Here is a 15792-nt window from a genome sequence, read left to right as displayed (position 1 = left end):
CAGACCAGGGCATTGCCGTTCTGGTAGTACTTGAGCATACTCTCCAGACTTCCTTTTCCGTCTGAGTCTGCTGAACTTTATAACATCTGGCTGTTTTATGTGTGCTTAAATTCCCTGGGTAAGTCCAGAAAATTTTGTATTGACTAATATCAAATCCCCATCTATTTCACACATATTGTAGACCCATGAGCTCAGCGTTTCATCATATGGATCATCATCTGTTTACTAAAACCACGGGTTTTAGTTGATGACAACAGATGAGCAAAATGATGAAAAACTTTTCACTTAAATAAATTCTTTCACAGTATGTATATACTGTGGAACATAATCTGTGCATAGGTTGTGCCCGTCTACCTTACTGTAGCTACTCTCCCACCAAGCTGGATTCAGTTGTTTATGTACAATTCAATTATGTTTTATCCTTCTGGATACAATTTTAGGACTGATATTTTCTTAGGACATTATTTTGTAAGCTAAGGGGAAAAGATATATGAAGAGATGAAAGGTAGGAAAGGATTGACAGTAGTAAGTTTGTGTATTTGCTTTCAGAATAGTTTTGATTGCTGAGCATTTAAAACTCCTAAATTTTACATCTCATTACTTAAGAAAAAATGAATGTGTTTAAGACTTTTGATCCTTAGACAAGTATGTTACTGAAATCAAGTAGTATTCACTTGACTGAATGATTCAAAGTGCCAGTATTCTCCTTGGATTATCCTTTGCCATTACAACAAAACAGAAGAGTAATAACGTATATAAGGTGGTATCCTTGTGAAGTCATGAATACATGTTATATGGTTAGCAAATATTGAAGAAATTTAGTAAATATAGGGGACCTTTCAATTAGTTCACATACTCAGAAAGGATGAAGGTTGCTTTTATCCTCCCTTAAGTGTACAGTTGTATTTCTGTGTCTGACAGCTCTTCTTTCAGAATGCTTAGACATACTTGTTTTGGAAAGTAATATCAGTTTCAGCCTTTTATTAACAAAGAAGGTTTCAGTTGTTGAGTCTTTAAACTGCTGAATGAGGAACAGGGTATGTGCTGGATCAAATCTCAAAATGCTGTGCTCAGCATACAGCATTGCTGAAGTTACTGATTGAGCTTGATTTTTTCCTATAAAATATGTACCCCTGCTGTGTTATTAGTTTTTTTGAATAATACTGCATTTACTATTGTAGTTAGCTTTATTTCTTTCTTAATTTTTATTAACCATTTGTGCTATATTCATAATTTAGGGCAATAAGTAGATTAAATATGTTCTGTTCTAAACTTGGCAGAATTTGCTTTTGAAATATTGATCAGAAAGTCTAGAGACAGCTCCAAAGAACAGAATAATCCAAGATTTCCAATCCCTTCTGCCTTTTTCAGATACTGCATTGACTTTCAGGTATGTGAGAAATCACTGTGGCCCACAACATCCAGTAGGTAAGTAGTAGAAAAAACTTTACACCACTTTCTGATGAGATTTTCTCAGTTTCCAGGCTTATTAATGTCCTTTGTCAATTCAAGTATTCTAACCAAAAAGAAATGATGTTTAATACAATGTCAAGAAGTTGGTGCTCACAGTATCAAACTGAAAGTGTTGTGTTTTAAATATTAGAAATAATAATTCTTGTGTTTGTTCACTGGCATAAAAATACCAACATAAGAGATAGGGATGAAAACAAAGATATTGAAGTTAAAATAGCGGTTTCATGTGTGTCCTGATCTTCACTAATAGTTTTAAGAATTCATTGAGTACAGATGGTGTAATTCTTAACATAAATAAAAAGTATTTTTATTATAGCCTCCTAGTTTGCAATAGATCAAAATGTGAACAGAATGTTGATCAGTGTTACAGTTATTAGAAGTCATCTGGTGTGTTCAGTGGCCAGCCTCTATTAAATCATTTGACCTAAAATTGGTTTGCACTGATAATACCTGATAACTGTTATTTTAATCTTTGTTCCAGGAAAAAAAAAGTCATACCTTCAACATGGCACCTGTTTTAGATTGGAAGAAGGTCATGAAAGTTGATCCAGATACTCTGCCTCATCAAGAGGAGCTAGCAGACAGACTGCTGGATATCATGATCAAGGTTCTTGAGACGAAGGGAACTTGAGAGTTTTGTTGTACCTTCTTCCCTAAACCATCTCTGGTCCTTCACATACATGAAAGATTTATTTTGTGTATTTCATTGATATTAGTGTAAAACCACTTTTGTCGCTTTTGTTAGGTTGATGGGAAAGACTTAAAAACTGAAACTCCAGAAAAAATGATGCACCTTTTTAAAATTACTCAATCACTACTGAAGGTTTGTATTAAGGCTTACTTTCTTCAATTCTGCAGATGCATTTGGGGTTTTTTTGTGGGTTTTTTTATTTTTTGTTTGTTTGTTTTTGTGGGTTTTTTGTGTTTTTGTTTGGGGTTTTTTGTTTGATGGTTTTTTGTTTAAATGGAAGCATCTTTTTTTCTCCTGTTCCTGAAAATACTGCTTACTCCTAAGGTAGTTTCTATGCCAAATGTGTGCTTGCACCAGAGTACCTTCTTGTGTAGCTGTTGGAATTTAGTAGTGGGAAGTGAAGTGGGTTGGAATAACATAGTTATATAGATGGAAAATCCAAATAAATTTCTCAAAATAAATATGTTCTAAATGTAAGGTTTATGGAACAACCTTTTAATTTATGGTAGTAGTAAATATTTCTTCTTTGCTTGCTATGCTTCTTAGATGAAAGCTCAAGAGGTAGAACTGGCACTAGAAGAAGTTGAAAAAGCTGGGGAGGAGCAAGCCAAATGTGGTAAGCAAGCTTTTTTATGCTGTTCCTAAAAGATTTTTTAAAATGTGTTTTTAGGTTTTTATTCTTGCTGTTTTGTGTTTGTTTTTTTTTTTTTTAAGGTTAGAGAGCTGAACAAAATATCATCTGCTCGGAAGTCAGTTGCTTTAATATACTATTCTTTGTGTTTTATACCTTATTGGGTAATTCACTATATCTGTTCTCTCTTAACAGAAAATAATTTTAAAACCAAGCTGATGAAACTTCAAAGTGAATTAGAGGTATGTTTTAAAATTTTATTAGTGTATAAAGTGCTCTAGTGGGGTTTTTTAATTATTTTATTTTAGACTAGCACTTAGTCTTGTAAAGTCATGAAATAGCCCTACATTTTAGCAAATGCTTTTTATTGTTTTTTGAATATGCACCAGTCTTGGATGAATAATTACTTGAGTTTTTTACCCTTGAGAAATACCATCTATTTTAGTCTTAGTATCTGCTTTGGTTCTTTAGTTCTTTCTACTTTGAATATCTACTATATTTATAATGTTATTTTAATGCTCATAAGATGGCACAAAAATCTGCTGGAGGTCGTGATACTCGTTTTTTGCGTGATGAGATCTGCCAACTGGAAAAGCAATTGGAACAAAAAGAGATACAGCTAACAGATACAGAAAAAGAGTTGGAAAAGGAGAAGAAAGTGAACGAACAGGTATGAAGGACTTGAGCTTGACATCTCTAGAAGCTATTCTGTCAAATATTTTTAAAAGTTGATGTTCTGGAAAAAGCATCTGAAATTAAAAAAAAAAGAATAAACCATTAATGAAATAGGATTGCTGTGCATTTGTTTCCTTTTTTTGTTTCTGGAGTTCTTAATGGTGTCAGTGATGCATGTAAAGGTTTTCTGTCTTGTAGCTTGCTCTTCGAATTGAAGATGCTGAAAATGAAAACATCAAATTCAGGAGAGAGGTTAGCAAAAATGATTGCTGATTTACTGTATTTTCAATTTTTAAATAAATATGCTACTATTTTTCTGTATTTATAATTCTTGGGGTGATGTTTAATTTTTGAACATTTTCTTTGTACTAGTGCAAAATAAATATGTGGTACGTCTGCTCCAATGAAATGTAGGAAATTGAGGTTAGGAAGTCTCTACATTTCAATTTGAATAGTCCTACTGTGCATTAGCTTGGCATGATTTTGGGTTTTGAATTTTTAACATTTTTGTTAAATATTATTTCCAAGTAAATTTGTTTAATTATTGTCCTGGGGTAAAACCTTGATAATCATTTGTCAAAATACCCTTCTGTGTATGTGTGTGTATGTATGTATATGCATGCGGAGGTAGAACGAAAGCTATTTTATTTTGTCTTTATATTGATTAGTATTTAGTCTTCCAAAAACAAAGCTAATTTCTAATATTTTTCATGCTTTGTTCTCTTGGTCTTGTTTTCTCCTTTTTAATATGAAGAAAAAGCGCATAAAGAAAAAGGTGAGGCTTCTAAGACTTCTAAAGCAGACTGTAGGAATTTGGATGGGTTTTGTGTGCCTTAGCTCTTTGTGTTAGCTCACTAGAAATGCAACAACTTTGTCTTCAACTCTTAGAAATGGATTTAAGTTTGGGTTGCTTTTTGTGCAGAATGAACAATTGCGTCAGGATGTGGTTGACTATCAGAGGCAAATAGATTCTCAAAAAGAAACAATTCCATTACGAAGAGGAGAGGTATCTGATTACACATCACAGCTGTCCAAAAGAAGCTCTGAGCTTGTCCAGTATTTGGATGAAATTCAGGTAAAAATCTATGCATTCTACTGAGCAGCTATTGGAGTTTTACTGACCATAATTGACAGTATGCCAATTTACAGATAAAGTCATGTGGAATAAGGGAATTAATAATCAGAGTTCATAAGGGTTCAGTCATAGATACAGTCTGCATCTATGAATTTGGTAGAGGTAATGAAGTTACTGACAGGAAGAGACATACATCTTATTTGTTGCATGAATTTGTTGAAATTGATAATCTAGAGGGGAAATACTCTGTTCTGTGCTAATTTTGTATAAGACTTACAAGTTCTTATTCGGATATTAGATGAGCACTTTCTAAAAGCAGTTTTTTCTTTTATTTTTTGCAGAATTTGACTGAAGCTAATGAGAAGTTAGAGATTCAAAACCAAGAAATGAGGAAAAACCTTGAGGAATCAGTGCAAGAAATGGAGAAGATGACTGATGAATATAGCAAAATGAAACTAATTGTGCAACAGTCCGATATGATTATGGATGAGTTAAGAAAAGAGAAAGATCGGTACAAATTTCAAGTAAGAAATAACTCATTATTTAGTATAGTTCTTTTTTAGGTTTCTACTCTGTTTTCATATTTTAGCTTAAGACCTATCTATGCAGTTAAAACCACCCACTTCTCTAAAGTAATGCTCTTTAGAAGTAGTGTGATCTTTGAATGTGGTACAGATTTTAAAATTTTACTGAAGATCACAAAATTTTTTTTATGTAGAATGTTAGTTATTCATTGTTCTCTAAAGTAATTTCCTTGCTGTTGTAAATCTAATCTGTTGAATATTATGTGCTTGATGTAGTGTGTTTGTACATATATGCTGGTTAGGTCCAAACCTTTTTGTAATGTGATGTTCATCCAAATGGCATGTCTAGGTTCAGGACCTTTCAGACCAGCTGAAAGCAAAGAATGAGGAAGATGATCCCCTCATGGCAGCTGTAAATGCAAAAGTTGAAGAATGGAAGGTATTTTTTAGTACTTTTAAAATCGTTTTTAGGAATTACTTCAAGTGTTCTGATGGTATTTTGTTTTCTTTTCAGAAAATCTTAGCTTCAAAAGATGATGAACTCCTAGAGTATCAGCAAATGTTAATTAACTTGGAAGAGAAAATGAAAATGGTCCAACTTGATGTAGACAGAAACAATATACTGTCCCTTCAGCAGGTATAGTTCATGTGAGACATTGCACACATAGAACTCACCATTAATTAAATATGCTGTTGACCAAATACATATTTAGTCTTTCATAGGTTGCAAATATGAAATACTTAATTTTGAGAATTAAGAGACAGGTCAATTAATTCCACTACAAAGTTAGCTTAATAGACAATGTGCAAAGGAAACTTCTCTGTATGTGTGTGTATGACCTGAACTTTTGGTTGATGGCTCTGTTACTTTCATATTTATCTTTTCTAACTATTATGTAGTGTTTCTAAAATATGGCTTTAGCTTCCACTATTTGTTAGTTAAGGAATGGTCTTACCTAGTACGTAATTTTTTGTGTTCATCTGTCTCATCTTGTTAACTCTGTGGTTCACCACATGAGTATGATAGAACTAGCTGAATTTGTGTATCTCTCATATTCTGGCAAAATAACATAGTTCTTCATGATTTTGAATGTCTCCACTTTCTTAAAAAACATAACCCCCTCCCTGTCCCCACAAAATAATGTGGCCCATTAGGAATCCTGAAATAGTCTCTATGGAAAGCATACTCTGTGATTCCAGGATGATTTCCTGCCTTGCTTCAGGTTTTTTAAACAAATGTGTAATGATATTTATGTTGCATTTTGGACTCTTGTAAACTGAGCAGTATGGTGAGATATGCAGTCTTCCAAACCTAGTGATAGATATCTTCTCAAGAGAAAAACACCTCAAGTTAAAAATCAGCCTTAGGTATCAGAAGAGGAAAGCAGCTGAAAGTAACTTTGATAAACAGTTGTTTGGTTTTAGCTGATTAGATGGCTCTAGAGGTTGCTTTTTTGTGGTGGCCGGGGGAAGAAAGGGGCATTATTAGCATGGCAATTTGAAATGTTTTGTGTAAATAAGCATGTATTTTAAGCAGACATTTAAAAATAAATCAAGTTACTACTCAGGCTTTTACTCAGAATGGACTGAGCTTGCTATCCTTCAATGTATACTTATATTCTAAAGGGTTGTGTCTAGGTATTTGCTACTTTGCTAAGCTCTGTGCTTTTGGGTTTCAAATATGGTTGTATTTTTAAGAAATCATATAAGTTGTTTTTCAGGACATTGGTTCTGAAATTGAGATTTTTATGTTTTTATTATTACGTTCTGTTTTATTATTATTAATGCCTGTAACTTTTATTAAGTCTCTTTTTTATCTTTTACCACTTTTTTATTAATCACAGAAAAAATAATGCTAAGCTTTCTATGTTATTTCTGAAGTTTATGTACAAGTACAGAAATACAATGGTGTACATAGAAGTCACCTCCATAGTCTTAGTGTACCTGTGAATGTATATGTATCCAAAACAAGATACTATATGAATTTTGAAAAGTTAGGTGGCTTGCTGAAAGACTCTCTGCAATTCTTGTGTTTTGTATGATGGACTGTTAGCCCTTGCTATCTGGAACTTGTATCTCTCAGTTCCCAATGGCAATTGTTTATGAGAAAGCTGACAAGAAACCTGTATTATCCAAAACTTTTCATCTAACGCTGGCAAACTTTTCATCTAATGTTGGCAAACAGAACTGTTTCCATTTAAAGTCATTATATTGAAATACTGCTTATTTTTCTGTGTTTGAGTGCTTTATTTTTACTTTCTCTTTTATTTTTCCTGCTTTGCATTTATATACCAAACTTCTAGATAATAGCTGAACTCTCTGTTGTAAGTATAGTATATTTGATGTTCTATAAATTGTTTTGTATTAGCTACATGTAATTTTTTCATTTCCCATGTGATGTTCTGTATTGGTAGTTTGCCTGTCAGTAAAGAAGGATCCTTTAACAGAGTTTCTTTTTTTCTGCATGCATAGGGTGTGCAAGAGCGAGATGCTCAGATAAGATTGCTCACTGAGCAAGTTGAACAGTATACCAAAGAAATGGAGAAAAATGCATTCATTATTGAGAAATTAAAAGATGATCTCCAAAAAGATAAAGGTAACATGACTGTTTTGTATTAATGTCGAAATCGGGAAAATCAGAAACCACAAATTTACTTTGCATTCTTTACTTTCTTAAAAATAAAGGGGAAAATTGCAGTATTTGAGTCATTTTAGTCTCTAATATTTTTTCTTAATTTTCTTTTATTAAACATAATGAAGAGTTTAAATTTATCCAGATTACCTCAGCGGGCTTTATGGGTAATAAAATTACACCTGATCTGTAAAAGTTAGAGCATAAAATATAAGGTCTCAACTCCATGAAGAATTGAAAAGGAGCAATAGCTTGCAATTCCAAATAAATTCTGATGTTCCTTCTGTGCACTCACTTATGATAAATATTGTTTGAATGAAATGTTAGGGGGAAGAAAAGCCAGCCTCTTATATGTAGTGTCTTGTAATTTCCTGATTAAAAAGAGCATGAAATGAAAATCTCATTTATAATATTTTCTGGAATGTTTCTATCTTGATTGATGGCGGATACCAAGAATTCCTAGTTGAATTGCAAGCATCAAGGTTTTTCTTTCCAGGTCACTCATCTCTTGCTCAGCAGAATCAAATTGGGGATATGCAAGAAAAGTTAAAAATGCTAGAAGAGAGAACTGTGGAGGCTGAGAAATCAGCAGAATTGGCAGAAGCACATGCTAGAGACAAAGACAAAGAGCTTGTTGAGACTTTGAAAAGAATGAGAGACTATGAACTGGTAAGCAGTTTGTCAGAGTGGAGAGGGTATTAATCTTATTTTTAGGAGCTTGTTTTGTCCTCCCATATTTATTTAATTGTTCTGATTAAAAATTAAACAAATTACTTTGATACCCTTCCCCTTTCTTCTTCCCTTCCCTATTGAACAGTAATTGAGTGCTCAAGATACAATTCTTCAAAGGATCATGTAGTTGGAGGACCCACTTTTGAAATATGCAGGCTCCTCTGTGGTTAAAGACAGATTTATATGATCTGCTTTTTATTCAGTAACTTTTTGCACTAAGCATAGAACAGAAGAGTGATAGAGATTGAAAAACATTTTTTCTTGTCTGCGTAATGATGAAAGAAAGATTCATGATCTATTTTAGTAAGTCTTCTATTGGTTGTTCTGTTCTTACTTCATGTATGGGGTTTTTACAGGGAATATATGGTTTGGAAGAAGCTGTTGCTGAAATCAAAGATTTAAGAAAGCAAGTCAAAATACGAGAACATGAGATTGAGTCATTGATTAAAGAAGTCAATAAACTTGAACTTAAAATAAATGACTTTCTTGATGAAAATGAAGAACTCAGAGCACGCTTAGGTATGCTGTATCTAGTACACGTTCAATTATTTGTTGTATAAAAATTGAAATAGGATTCTGTAATGGAAATTTTTTCTATGCCAAGTCACTGGAAATAATTTGTTATATTCTGCTAATATTCCCAAGTAATTTTAATTAGTTTGGACAAACTGCATGAATGAACTTGGCTCACAGGTTCCTTTCACTGAAGAAAGTAAAGAATAATAGGTTCTCTACTCTTTTTTGGTTTTGATTCCTCTTCGATCATGCACTGCCTAAGAAACTTCATAATATGGTAATTAGAAACCGTATCATCCTGAAGTTGTAATGCTAGATGAAACACACAGAGAAAACTTCAGATAGGCTTATTTTTAAATAAAATAATTTAAATGTAAATGAATTTAATTTTAGGTGCCACTTTATTTCATTTTGGGTTTTGAGTAACTGAGGTATATGAAGTATACCGAGATTTAAGTATAAGATGTGTGTTTATGTTATATACATAGTTATATATTTTTATAGTTGTTTGAACTGTACTGTTTGAACTCAGCTATTAACAAATTATTTTTTTAACTTTACTTCTCTAGTTATGTTCTTGCATAAATTAACTGCATTAACTTACATTAGTGTTCCTCCTAAATAAATGACTGTGTTATGTTTTGTTTTAGGTCTTGAGCCAAAGACAATGATTGATTTAAATGAATTCAGAAACAACAAAGCATTGAAGCAGCAGCAATATAGAGCTGAAAACCAGATCCTTTTGCAAGAGGTAAGTGATAAATCCTATTTTTGTGTAAGAGCTACATAATAAAAATGCATTTGAACAAAACAGAATACTGATCTGTGAATAATAATATGCAGATTGAAAGACTAGAAGAGGAAAGAATTGAACTGAAAAAACACATTCGTAAGTTGACTCAGGAGAAAGGAAGAAGAGTTGCAACGATAGGTAGGTTGTTTTCAATATAAACTGTCCTTTCAAAAGAATTCTGTTTTTACTTAAGCATAAAAATTCTGTTTATAGTTAATGTAGCTATGTTACATTTACTCATTTGTTTAAATTAAAACACTTAATACATTGCATTGAATCTGTAGGAAGAGGTGAATGGTTTTGGATTTCCTGATCTTATCAGTATCTTCTTGAGTTGTGATGACTTGTAATGCATCACTGAGCCTTCTGCCTTGCAATAGGTGTAGGATGATCTCCCCAAAATTTCCAGTAAATATACTTAATTCACGTGTTTCAAAATTCTTACAATTTCAATTCCATGCCATTGCTGTGATGGAAAGGTAGAAAACCAGAACTTAGATATAATAAATGGATTGTATTCTTTTGATAGAAGACCAGTTACAATTTCCTAATAATTTATTACTTTTACTTCTACTTGCACTTAGGATTGGATGCTGACGATATGCAGATGACTGATAGCTTTACTGAAGAGAAGGCAAAGAATACAAGGAAGTTGGATTTCTTGAATAGACATGACATTGCTGAAGTAGAAGCAAAGGTAGGTTCATAAAGCAAGTTTATGGACATTTATTTCTCTTTCAAAAATTAAAATGCACCTATTTTGACAAGTGAATAGTCTATATTTTTTTGTAAATACATCCTAGCAGCTCATGTAATGTGAAATGGAGAAACACACTTGCAGATAGAATAGCACCAGCTGAAATTCTGAAGACAAAGAAAAATACAGCTGACAACAGAAAGGCTGTGGAAAATCTTCTTAGAAAAACTTGTAGCGTACATAAGAATTCAGATCACTTGGAAAAAAAACAAATACTTTTTCGGTTCATTTAGGTTCTAAGCCTATGTGATAGAGCAACAACTAGTTAAATACAAATGTAATTTTGAAGCTTTTGGTGTTTTCATATCACTAGAGATACAACTTACAAAGCCCCACAGACTTCTGGTTTGTACCAGACCACTATTCCAGTGGCTGCATGACCCAAGAGCTCATATTTTGCTATGAACAGTGTTATATGGGATACATCTCATGTAACTATTCCAGTAAATACATTCCTGTTCCTGTTTAGTCAAGAAATCAGTATGTGGATGGGGAAATTCTCATGAATGCCTATTTCAAATTCGAAAAAGTCTGGGACTAAAATATTAAACAGCTAAAATTATATTCTGCATATGTTTTGGTCTAGGAGAAACTTTGTTTTTTTTCTTTAGAATGAATATCTTGCTACTGAATTACGTGAGAGAGAGAGAGATTTGGAGAAGAACAGGACTGTAATGGCCAAATTTCAATCTAAATGTAAGTTGCAACCTGTTTTAAAACTAGGGAACACTCTCAAGTATTACCTGTAGATAGTTTGCTTATTTAGTTGTTCTGTTTCTATAATTGTGATCATAAATATCTGACTTGTAAAAAAAATCTTGTGTTTATATTAGTGTATATCCTTCTATCTATGTGTAAATATACATACATGGTCTTACCAAGCCAGTAATAGTACATGAAACATAGCTTATTCACACTACATATGTTAAAATATTATCTCTCATTTTTTTTTCCTTCTTGGTTCAGACCTAGTAAGGGCTTTACGTGTGTGAGTAATCCCACTTGTAACAATTATACATCTTGTGTTGTTGTAGGACTTTTCTGGTTGAAACAAAGTATTGGGGAATTGAGGCCACTTGCTACTTACATATATATCTATGTTAGCTGAAGTGCAGTGTTTGAAAACTCAGAAATAAAAGTAATTCTATTTTTTCTGCACAGGAAGCTTAATTTTTTTCCTCAGAAAATATGAATTCTTAAAATTCTTTTTGAATTTTTAAAATAGACCTGGTGAAGCTATTCAAGTTTTTGCAGTTCACTCCTGGGTGTTCAGGATGATTAGCTACATTGTTTGAATGCAGAGAATGTCCTTAAAGGTTTGTTGCATTTTTTTTTAGTTTTCAGACTTCTGATTTTATTCTGGAAATTGGAATTTCATTGAGAAACTGTAGGTGGTAGGAGTTTGGAGAGTCCTTGACAGTCACATAATTTAAATGCTCCTTTTTTCTTATTCTGGAGAAGGAATTCAGGCAATTCCTAGATACATACATCATTGTTACACCCAGACATTTCCAACACAGCCATGTTTCTGAATTGGTAAAAGTCAGACAGACTAATACCGATGTTTAAAGTGAAGTAAATAATGAAGACTGTAAGATTCAGTGAAGTTGGTTGTGTCCCATGAAGCATTTAATTTTTTTTTTTTTTTTGGTATTTCATCACTAAGATACATCTCCCAGAGATTCCTAGCAGCTCTTGATTTTAATTTCGTAATTGCTTATGCCTATATATGTGTAACATGAACATTCTTCTAATTTATCAAATCAACAAGTATCATGAAATGTCCTAGGAAGCCTTAAATAATTTTTCAGTGCTTTTTAACAGATTTACAACTTCTATTACAGTAAAAGAGTTATCAGAAGAGAATAAACAACTTGAACAAGGAATGAAAGAAATATTGCAAGCCATCAAGGAAATGCAGAAGGATTCTAGTATGAAGGGAGGAGAAACAGCCTTAATAATCCCTAGTCTGGATCGCTTAGTTCATGTAAGCTTCCCTTTTGAATTATTATTTAGCTTTGTAGGATTTACAGGGATAAAATGTTATGGTTTACTAATTTCATGTAGTCTAAACTTGAGGGCTCCTGTTTACTCTGAAAAAAATCAAAGTTTATCTACACTTTTTCTTTGTTATGTTAATTAACTGTTTACTGCATTAGGCGATGGAGTCAAAGAATTCAGAGGGGATCTTTGATGCTAGTGTGCACTTGAAAGCCCAGGTCGACCAGCTTACAGGACGAAATGAAGAACTGAGACAGGAGCTAAAAGAGACTCAGAAGGAGGCAACAAGTTTGTCTAATCAGCTGGCAAGTGCCAATGAAAAGGTATATAATTTATCTTCTACTTCAAAAGTGGCTGTTCGGGTAATTTAGAGCAATCCACACGATCTATAAGACACTGCATTCAGCATATGTGAACAGTGTCATTGTACAAATCGTACTGAAATTTATATAATGGACCTACTTATTTGTCCTTTTTAACTTCAGATCTTACTCTTCTTAATGTTACTTTATCTTTGCAATATTCCATCATATTAAACACCAAGCATTCCTGTCTTCTGGGGAGAGTTGTGTCCAAAAACACAGATCTATGTGTTCAAAAAAGCCAGGAGTCTTACATTTTTTATTTATAAATATGTAACAAAAATTGTTGAAAATGATGAGTTGTTCTTTAGAGTCCTATATCTTGTTTCATGTTGTACAATTTATTCTGTGGAATGGTTCTTCCAGGGAAGGACTGATGAATGAAATATTATTTTACAAGAAGCTAAGTTTAAATTTGCCTTTTATCACGGCTTTGGTGATAAAATAATACTAATACTCTTAAATAGTGGTTTAGGTACTGTTGGAGAACCAGAGAGCTTTTAAATTAACTGAAAAGACAAAGATTTATTTAGAAAAAGCTGTCAAATAACCACTGCAATAATTCTTTCCAAAACTTAATCTTACTAAAGGAGTAGGAATGCACCATGTTTTAAACAATTGGGAATAAAACTATGATGATATATATAGTTGCTCTGATTGATGGGGTAATTTGATAAATTTGGATTAATTTATTATGCATTTATTGATTTATGCAATCATTGCATTTTTAAAAGGACATTTTAAGAAGTTTTAGAGTGTTCTAGGATATAACTGAAAATTGTTAGGTTGTTAATAACAACTGATGTAGCAATATATTTTTCATCTTTTTTTTAATCTAATAGCAAGAGCTACTTCTTTATGAGAGTTTTGTATTCTGTCTTTAGATTGAACAAATGAAAAATGAAATTTCCTTACTACATCAGTCAGAAGGTGCCAATATTGTCTTCCAAACAGTGAATCTTCCAGAAGGAATGGCTCCTTCAAGTGTTAATACAATTAATTCTCTGAATGAATATTTAATACATCTTACACAGGTAACTCACATATTCCTTGAAATAAAGAGTATTTGCAACAGATATCTAATTCCTTTCAAGTCCAGTAGAATACCGTGTATGGACGTGAGAGATGTCTCCAAAATTATTTTGGTTTTCTAATATCTACTAAACTCTTTGGGATGTTCTTTAATTTAAAGCTATAAGTATATTGCTGTGCTGTATGCCTGAAAGGTAATAGCTAACTAAATTTTGGACAGCAATTCCGTTTTTTTTTTGTTTTAAATCTGAATTTTGATCTAAATATTTGCCCACTCTTCCTTCTACTTCCACAGTTACACTTTTTCTATGAGAACTTCTCTCTTACTGCTGTCTGGATTCCACACCTGAGTCTGCATGTGCAAATCCTACTTGAACAGTTTTTCCCTATAGAGCCAAGGTCTCTATTAATTTACTATATGACTTTTCATTCTGTTATTTGTCAAAAATACATCAACGATTGTAAATAAAGGCATAAATACATAGAAACTAATTCCAGTGATTGCCATGGGAAGCATAGCAAACAGGCATGTAGTAATGAAGAACTATTTCAGAATTAGAGTAAAAAAAAAAAGTTACCTTTTTATTTTTGTTAGTTTATCTTTTTCTGTCTTTGATACTTTCTAATGAAAAAATAAAAAAATATTTTTCAACTCTGTGTGCTTATAAAGTAGAAGAGTACTTGAGAAAATGAGAAGAAAATGCCACTTGCCAGTTAGACATTCAGTTAGTGTTCTTTGTGAGCTAGCTACTGGTCATAGTGTTTTGAACTTTGAGAGCTGAAACCTGCAGTGCAATTGTGCTCTCTTTCACACGGGTTAATGTGAATGCTGAAGCTCATTGGATTTTTTTTCATCTGTTACTTCGAAAGAAAATGCATACTTCATATTCATAGTTCACATAGAAGCATCTATCATGAAAACATAAAGGACTGCCATTTTGATTAAATTGCTAGTTTCATGTTTAAAACCTGTATTAATAATTTCTGTATTTTTATTTGGAAAATAATAATTAGGAACTGGAAAACAAAGAAAAGTTGCTTAAACAATTAGAAGATGCAGTGGAGGACTACAAGCGAAAATTTTCAGTAATTCGTCATCAACAAGGCTTGCTGTATAAAGAGTATCAAAGGTATTGCACTCTTTTCAGAATTAGGAAACTTCAATTATCTAAATATTTAACAGTCTTGAAACAAGATTTGCTGCTGTGTTGAAATAGTTCTTTAGTTAATGTCATAAGTGCTGCTATGTTTGGATATGGACTCCATGTTTTCTTTAGTTCTGTAAAGATCCAGAAAAGTCCTACAAAACTGTCTTCTGCAGGATTCTTCTCACTTTGCATGTTTTATCATGAGGATTTTATTGTGCTTTCTGCAGCTGATATCTTTAATTTTACTGGAACCTGGTATGATGGACTCTTTAACCCAATTTTCTTTTTCTTAAAGTATGGATTCTAATAGTTTTTTGGGAGCAGAGAGGAGGGGAGGGAAAAAAGCAAACTGCTGTCCAAATACAGTCAGAGATCTCTGAAAATTTCAGGTGGTTGGGATTTTGTGGTTGGTTTTCTTTTGGACTCCTAGTTTTTTTAGATGCTTCAGTGAACCTAAATTCCATAAAATTTTTCTTATGGTCAAAAAAATTTAAAAAGTGTTTTCATCTGTTGGGAGGATAGGGATGAATATGATAATTTGGATTTTTCAGTTAACAAATTATTAGTTGAATACTCTCTGGATTGGAATGAACAGTCACCTGGATGGCTTCTGGATTAAGGATTTAAACTTTCAGAAACTTTCAGAAGTTTGCTCTTCAAATTGATTAAGATTCCCAGACAACGTTATCTCTTTTTTTAGGCATTAAAGAGATATCTTTTTTATTTAAGGCTGTAACATACTGCCTCATT

The 15792-nt window shown here is 32.6% G+C and overlaps 1 protein-coding gene across 9 annotated transcripts in view; it reads left to right on the top strand.

The window, feature by feature from the left end:
- CEP290 (centrosomal protein 290) overlaps window positions 1–15792 on the top strand; it is a 49248-nt gene that overhangs the window by 800 nt on the left and 32656 nt on the right. For 7 of the 9 annotated variants that reach the window (XR_012053463.1, XR_012053465.1, XM_030260896.4 and 4 more), the window contains exons 2-23: window positions 1372–1428; window positions 1955–2080; window positions 2219–2296; window positions 2711–2780; window positions 2991–3037; window positions 3322–3465; window positions 3669–3722; window positions 4393–4545; window positions 4887–5069; window positions 5419–5508; window positions 5584–5706; window positions 7542–7665; window positions 8198–8370; window positions 8790–8952; window positions 9600–9700; window positions 9793–9880; window positions 10327–10439; window positions 11111–11195; window positions 12344–12486; window positions 12659–12823; window positions 13747–13896; window positions 14909–15024. Coding sequence is in view for 7 of the 9 variants with exons in the window: in XM_030260896.4 (XP_030116756.4) it covers window positions 1979–2080; window positions 2219–2296; window positions 2711–2780; window positions 2991–3037; window positions 3322–3465; window positions 3669–3722; window positions 4393–4545; window positions 4887–5069; window positions 5419–5508; window positions 5584–5706; window positions 7542–7665; window positions 8198–8370; window positions 8790–8952; window positions 9600–9700; window positions 9793–9880; window positions 10327–10439; window positions 11111–11195; window positions 12344–12486; window positions 12659–12823; window positions 13747–13896; window positions 14909–15024 (2465 nt within the window). In the remaining 2 variants the exon portion in view is untranslated. Of the gene's footprint in view, window positions 1–1371; window positions 1429–1954; window positions 2081–2218; window positions 2297–2710; window positions 2781–2990; window positions 3038–3321; window positions 3466–3668; window positions 3723–4224; window positions 4246–4392; window positions 4546–4886; window positions 5070–5418; window positions 5509–5583; window positions 5707–7541; window positions 7666–8197; window positions 8371–8789; window positions 8953–9599; window positions 9701–9792; window positions 9881–10326; window positions 10440–11110; window positions 11196–12343; window positions 12487–12658; window positions 12824–13746; window positions 13897–14908; window positions 15025–15792 lie in introns of all 9 variants that reach the window. The other 2 variants (XM_041713368.2, XM_041713389.2) reach the window with 1 other exon arrangement.

Source organism: Taeniopygia guttata, chromosome 1A (genome assembly GCF_048771995.1).
Source record: "Taeniopygia guttata chromosome 1A, bTaeGut7.mat, whole genome shotgun sequence".
Classification (NCBI taxonomy): Eukaryota; Metazoa; Chordata; class Aves; order Passeriformes; family Estrildidae; genus Taeniopygia; species Taeniopygia guttata.
The sequence above is the reverse complement of the archived record's forward strand: the minus strand, read 5'-3'. Positions and strand labels throughout refer to the sequence as shown.